The following is a 7,664-nucleotide window of genomic DNA, read 5'->3' on the forward strand; positions in this document are numbered from 1 at the left end:
GAGTGGGGAAGGAGAGGAAGATTAAACAGACATAGACAAAAATAAGGTTATTTATTTATTTATTTTGGTTCTTAGTACAACACATTTGGAAAGTGTTTGTTGAGTTTTGACTTTTTGACAGCTGACGCAATCAGATCCTGTTGAAGTCAGATTACAAAACTTTTCTAGAAAACAACAATCACAAAAAAAAGTAAAATTTAAAAAAAGAGAATCTACCCATTTGTAATTTATATTATGTTAAAGATTATTCCAAATTATCAGGAAAACTTTTTACATTTTTTTGACAAAAGTCATTTATGAAAAGGTAAAGGAATAGTGTGTTCAAATAGGGGATTTTTCTCTAATATAAATTATGAAAAATATTTATTTTTTTAAAATTTATTTTTGAGTTTTATTTATTGAAATGTATTTTTTTTTTGTATTTGGATAAATTCGCCAGAATTCTTGGCGAACTCTATGAAAATAAGCAAATTTACCTTATTACCCGGCGAATTCTATAAATTTATAAAAGTACATAAGAGTACACAGGAATAAATCGTATTTTATTTTTGGTACATAGTTATTTTTTTAATTTATAATTAAAAAAGATTTTGTTAAATATAATTTATTCCAGTGTATCTATGTATTTTTTGAAGACGGTGATACGTAATTTATGGCTTATTTTTATTGATACGTATCTTTGTTATCATCATCTCTGCCTTTGCTCTCTCGGATCAGTTGGGTGGTAGTGGTGTCGTAAGAAACAGTAGAAAGCCTTCATCAAGAAGCATCTCTGCTCCATCGAATCAGTTGGATGGTAGTGGTAGTCGTCAGAAAGTTCATAAAGCATTCATCAAGAAGCATCTGTACCTTTGCTGTTGTATTTGATTTTTAGAGTTGTTGAACCTGAGCATATTTTATTTGATATTGTTATAAATCTGGTGAATATTACTGTTGCATTTGATTTTTTAGAGTAGTTGTTGAATCTGGACGAATTTTAGTTAGAATTGCTCTTGAATTTGTTGAATTTGGATTGTTTGTTGTTGGTTGCTGTGTTGGTACTTGGTATAGAGTTGTTGTTGGTTGCTGCTATTATATTTACTGTGTTTTTTAGAGCTAGTTTGTTTAGAGTTGCTGTGTGTTAAATAAGTGAACTTTGATGGAATGGTGGTGGTTGTTGTGTTGCTTAAAAGATGACTTAAGTAAATCTTTTGTTGTTGAAAATATTTTTGCTTTGTTTTGCTAGAATTTTAAAAATGTCTTCATCTCAAATACACAAATGTAGATCAATTAAATTTGAAAGATGACCAAAATAATGATGGATCGAGTAACAATGCCATGAAAGATATGAATGCAAATCGAAATGAGGAAAATGTTGATCAAGCTCCTAATTTGTCCTATGAAGATGTTGATATCGATTTTGAGCTCATCCCTTGGACTTGATTTAATGATTGTGTTATCTTTCACTTGCTCTTATCGATTTAAATTGAGAACATATTTTGTACTAGAGACTAGTTTATTATTTTTTTTAGATTATTAGTTATATTTAAGACTTGATATTAGATTATTAATGTTTGTAAAGATTTGTATTTTAAGTTTTAAGACATTATTTTAATTTTATTTATATAGTTTTATATTTTTTATTATGACCGGATTAACTAGGTGAATCAGTGACCCACCGGTTGAACTAGTAATCCGATGATCTGATCATATGACTGGATTGATTACCGGTTTGATTCCGATAATTATGCATAATACAACAAAAAATTATAGTTCAATAATTAAAGAATCTATAAAAAATATAACTCGAATTAACTAATTTTAAATTTTTACCAAAATTGTGTGAGAGACAAAAAAAATTGTAAAAAAAATAAAAATTTACATCAAACAATCACAATTCTTCTTATAGAAAAATAATTATTTTTATTATCAAAGATTTTTTAATTATAAATTAAAAAAGTAACTATTTTTCAAAAATAAAATATAATTTATTCCTGTGTATGATAATAATGATTAGCATTGTTAACTTTTCAAACTCAATTTAATATATTTGAAGTGGAGTTCGTTCACGAATTTGTCCAAATACCAAAAAAATCTCCAAATAAGGATCTCCGATCTCCCCTTAAAGAATTAAAACAAAAACTAGCAAGGTGATATAAATCCCGACCAGAATCCATCTCATCAACCCGGTCCAAGCGTAAGTTTCGGAACCAGAAGAAGAAGCAAGGCAGCTAAGCCCAATGAGAAGCAAGAGGGAGAGGAAGACACCTTACTGAGCTAAGGACTATCGTATGGGGAATTGAGGGTGGAAACACAATAGAATTTAGTATAGAGAGTTAGTTAGTAGTGGGGTACATTGTGATTAGAAGAGGTTGGTTCCATTCACGATTCTCTGTCATCCAATCTTTAACCCAAAGAACATTGTGACTGAGAGGGTTATAATCTAGTTGAACAGGGATGGTAAAAGGGAATGGGATGGAAGCCAAGGATCAGAATTATTATTTGAGCGATTATTTAAAAGATTTTTCAAAAATATAAAATTAATTTAAGATTCAAATATCTAATTTAAAAATATCTTTTGTTTATCAATTATTTAGAGGATCTTAAATGGAGACCAAAATCCCTATACAAGTATACAGCAAAGAAAAACAAATATCAGACTTTTGTAAAACCAATCTTTTGAGCTACCTATCATCACTGTTGATTATATCAACATTGTTTATAAACAATCTGATTAACTATGGTGTTCTAGATAATTAGAACACTTTTAAGTTTTTCATCTTCCTTTTTAAACATAACATTATTAGTCTCGACACCAAGAGCTAGAATAGAACATGTACAACCAATACTCATCATATGCATACTCAAAGCAATTAGTTGGAAACTCTTGTAAAATAGTACTCAATTAATCATCTTAAAATACCTAAAGAATTTTACCATAATATTATTCCACAAAATTTATCTCGAGGATGTTACACACAAGAATATAAACACATGTACATAAGCACTAAATCATTGCACATTGCCAATTCTCATTGCAACAAAAAAAATCAGTCAATCAAGGAGCAGCTCAAGCTCAAACTACATAAAAATGAACAACTTTACTCCTATGACACTTGCATCAACATTAAACACTAAAGAAGTGAAGAACTCAACAATCAAGAATTAAATAGTTCAGAATTATTATATAGATCATACCTACTTATTATAGCATTTGCTTCAGCACATGACTGCATAGAAGCACTCAGCCTTTCATTGAGGTCTTCGATGGCATGTTTCTATTCAGCAGTTACTCTATTAACATCGCCTAGTTCCTTGTGTTTTAGATCTACACTTTGTTGTAATTCTTTTAATTGATCAAGGTAACATTTTCGCTTAGCAGCTGCATTATCTGGCATGGGGGAGGACAAAAGCACCTCTCCATATACAAAAGAAAATGTAAGATCTGTATCAAAAGATATAAAATATTTTTTGATTTATTAAAGAAAAATGAAAATTATGACTTCTGATAACTGGAAAGCATTCATACCGTGCTGAGGAGGAGCAGCAAATGATATAATATCACCATGGCAGACTTTGAGAGCAGGACCATTCTTTTTTAACTTCTCCCAGTTAAGATAAGTTCCATTTGTGCTGAACAAAACTTTACAAAAATCAGAATATGACAAGGGGGAAATTTTTCCACGGGAAGGATAGAAATAGCCAAGCTCTGAAAAAGAATCCACAACCTTGTATCTTTCAAGAAAATCGAGGTTGTGTCCACCATATTTTCGTTTGTAATCGACATCCTGTATATTGTGCAATGATTTGCACTAATGTTGTTCGAATCAATCTGGAATCGCACATCATCCACCAATCGGCCAATGCAGTGCTCATTGGCAGCTAGTAAAATATTAATTCCCTGGTCAGAATCAACCATTCAATCAAATCAAATCAAAATAAAGAAGAGTAATCAATAGTTACAGAAAAAGAACAATAATAATTAGACGGAGGATTTATGTCTTTTAAACAAACTCGTATTTTCTGATTTTTTTTATATATCTTTCTCTAACAGACTCCGACATGATCAGTTTTGGTCAAATCTTTTCAAGATAAAATTTTAAAATTTAAAATTCAACTAAAGATATCGTTATGACTTGTTCCTAATTAATTTAAATCAAATTTCATCTTAATAGATTTGATATGATATGATATGATATGATTAAATTTAAATCAATCAGAACATAATTAATAGGTAGTTCGCTTCCCTTAAATTATGTTCCACTCCTCTTTCTCTTCTTGAATATTTTCATTCTTGGCTTTCAAACAAGTAAGTCATCGTTGATCTTGATCACAATGGCTACAATGTCTAACGATGAGTTAATAGAGATATTGTCTTGGTTACCTGCAAAAGCAATCCACAAACTCAAATCTTCTTCAAAACTCTTTTCAGAGCTTCCAAAAACTCCATACTTTGTAGCAAAACAAGCAGAAAACTCATTGAAGAAAAATCGTCCTTCATGCTTCTTCATTCAAAGAGATGACATTCTGACTCATAACGACTACCTCAAGTTGCATCCTTTGCCGGGACAGGAACTTTCCTCCGGCATCCCTGAAAACATGCTACGATTCATCGCAAGCTCACGGCTCAAGATTCTAAGCTCAAGCAACGGTTTACTCCTTTGTGTTCATCGATCAGAATTGTTTATCATCAATCCATCAACTTGTTACCTTTTATACATTCCCCTCCCCAACCACTTGCAGCAGCGAAGGAATCTTCATAGTTTGTCCATGACACTGGAATGCGACTCTGATGATTACAGGTTGATTCTTTTTGACAATGAAGAATGGAGTTCACATTTTGATTGCCATGTTTATAGTCATAAACAAGGTGCTTGGAACTTAAGGAAGAACAGTTTCTTTGCTGGATCTAGGGATTTGAAATTTGACATGCCTGTGATTTGCAATGGCGCCATTCACTTCATCTCGGATTGCTACAGTTATCTTGCTAAAGATAGCACTCATTATAGGCCTTATATCATGTCCTATGAAATCACAAACGAGGATGAAGATGGAAGTGTTGAAACCAAGTTATTAAGGCTTCCTAAAGAAGCAAGAAGGGGCTCCCATGATGACAGTTGCCATATGAATATTTTCAAATGGGGAGAAGTTGCTGGCCATCAAACTATTTGCTTAGTGAGATTGAGAAAGCGTGTGTTTACGGTTTGGATTCTAACAAACTATGAATCGAGTTCGTGAAGAAGGATCTTGAAGGTGAGAGTGAAAGGAATGGGTTTAATGGAACAGAACCCTGAGATCAGAGGCTTTACCGTTTTCAATGGTGATCTTATTTTTGCTACGGAGAAGAACGTCTATGCATATGGTTTAACTAGTGACAAATACATGGTGCTTTCGGAAATTTGTGACCATGGGTGTGATTCTACATTTGTTCGCTTTGTTCCTTATTCAGATACTCTTTGTCCATGTGGAATTGGTGCCAAAAGTTTGCATCCTTATCTTCAATTAAGGAAACATGACCAAACCCAAAAAGTTAGAAGTAGACACATTAAGGGCCCGTTTGGAAAACTTTAGAAGTAACTTTTTTTAACTTTTGACTTATGAAAAGTAGTAGTATTAATGTCTGGTACAATTTTCAAAACAAAATTACAACTTTCTAAGAAGTTATTTAGGAGCTTATAGAGAAGTTAAAAAAATGATTTCTCTCATAATACTTCTATTTTTCATCACATTTTTATAAAATAAGTATTTTTAGAGTTAAAAATTCAAACACAAAATAACTTATTTATAAATTACTTTTAACAGAGTCATTTATTGTTTAAGTTATTTTATCAAAAGGAGCTTAATTAAGTTGATTATCCAAACTGGGCCTAAATGACTTAATTAGGTTTACATAATTAGAAGATGAATAAGACTCTGAATTTTATTTAATATCAAATATATTTAGATTCTGAATTTTCTTTTGGCCGTGGTTGAATTTATCCCATTGTATGATTAACAAATTTAACTTTTATAATAATAATAATTTTCTTTTATTATATAATTTTCTCTACTTGATTGCTCAAAAACATCATATACACTAGTTAAGCACTTACATCAATTTGATTCAGCCCAAATTTAAATTTTTATTAGAGGCATCAATTTATCTATTTCTCTCACTTCGGAAAGATTCAGCAGTATTTTCTCATGATGACCTGGTCGAGAGAGTACGATAGATCGGTGTAAAAGATGGAGTGGTGTGAGGTTGGTTAGAGTAAGGCCTGGCCTGAGAGTGTTCTCGACCAAGGCAAGGAATGCTGGAAGGGAAAAAAGGAACTCTATCAAATTGGCTCACACGAAAGAGATGCCACTCTATTGTTAAGGGCAAGAACTGGTACTGCTACGAAAATCCTGCTAGACTGGCTTCCACTTAAGGTATTCCTGTTTCAACACCGAAGAAATCCAACACTGGTAAACTCATATCTCAAGGGACGGAGGTACCTTAGATTAGAAGCCCATACATAAGTACTGGGACTTGAGAAAGAATAATGTGAAAGAATTTTAAGGTTGACTGCAAAATTGCAAATGCAGCATGTTGTTGATCTGGTTAAATGTCAACTTGTGAATATATGCCATAGTTTACAAATACTTTTACTATTCCTATTGCTTCATTAACATCTCTTTCTCAAGTATGCTTGCATCAGCAAATTAAATTGTTATAACGAAACTTTTGAGAAACAAGTGTTAGTATAGTGTTTAAAACTTTTAACTATAAGATCAAGTCAGCACTAACCAATAGTTGCATAATACTTTTCTATGTTACATGCTGTAAAGGATAGGCGAATACGATTTATATAGAAAATGTTGCAAAATTTTATATAACCATAATTCTGTGCTATTTCAATTTTAATGTGCCATTTTTTGCTCCACATTAGCTATAATAGTTCAATTACATTCAATACAATCTAAAGATACCTTATGCTCCTAACTCCTACCGCAAGAGTACCTTTCTTCTCTTCTTTCTTTCTTTTTTCTTTTTTCCTGCTTCATTGGATTTCCAATTTGATCCTAGAAAAGTGAAGGAGGCAAAAGGTTTTGGTATACCAATGGATCTCTCTACAACCACCGACTATTTCAATTAAATAATTTGCATCTGCTGTAAAAGAAGCAGATAATCAAAGGTAACATAACAGAAGTTTTTTTGTGTTAACGTTATTTATTATTTGAATTTTTCTATAATGCCTCCTACTTTTTCCTTGTCTCCATCTAATATACTCTTCTCTGTATGAAACGCAGAGTTTAATATTGCAAGAATTCATAGATATGGTAATGCAAGCATTCAATGAAACCTAGTACAAAGATGTAGTGGTTTCAAGCATCTTGTGAGTGCTTGGAACAGCACACACTTCATCCATTTTAGATGGGTAATTGCAATAGAATTTCTCATCTCTAGTTTAAAAAGTTATAGCATGCAAACCTCAGTTCCCACGCTGTAGTGAAAAACTTAAATTGATTAAATATATGTATATAAACACAATTCTAGCTCCATTGGTTTGGTTGATGCATGTTTTCATCTTTTTCATGAAACAAATGTTCTCTTTTCCAATTTGTCAGCATTAACAGCAGTGTCACATTATGATTCTTATGGCAAAACTTGTCAACTTTTGTTCTATACAGGTTTCTCATTATCCAGAACCTGAAATTCAATA

At 31.8% G+C, this 7,664-nt stretch overlaps 1 protein-coding gene across 1 annotated transcript; it reads left to right on the forward strand.

Moving 5' to 3' along the window:
- Positions 1-4,314: 4,314 nt before the first annotated feature.
- On the forward strand, positions 4,315-5,217 carry LOC130975540 (uncharacterized). Its single transcript, XM_057900324.1, has one exon. The coding sequence runs from the start codon at positions 4,315-4,317 to the stop codon at positions 5,215-5,217; it is 903 nt and encodes a 300-aa protein (XP_057756307.1).
- The last annotated feature ends 2,447 nt before the right edge of the window (positions 5,218-7,664 follow it).

This window comes from Arachis stenosperma, chromosome 4, assembly GCF_014773155.1.
Source record: "Arachis stenosperma cultivar V10309 chromosome 4, arast.V10309.gnm1.PFL2, whole genome shotgun sequence".
NCBI lineage: Eukaryota > Viridiplantae > Streptophyta > Magnoliopsida > Fabales > Fabaceae > Arachis > Arachis stenosperma.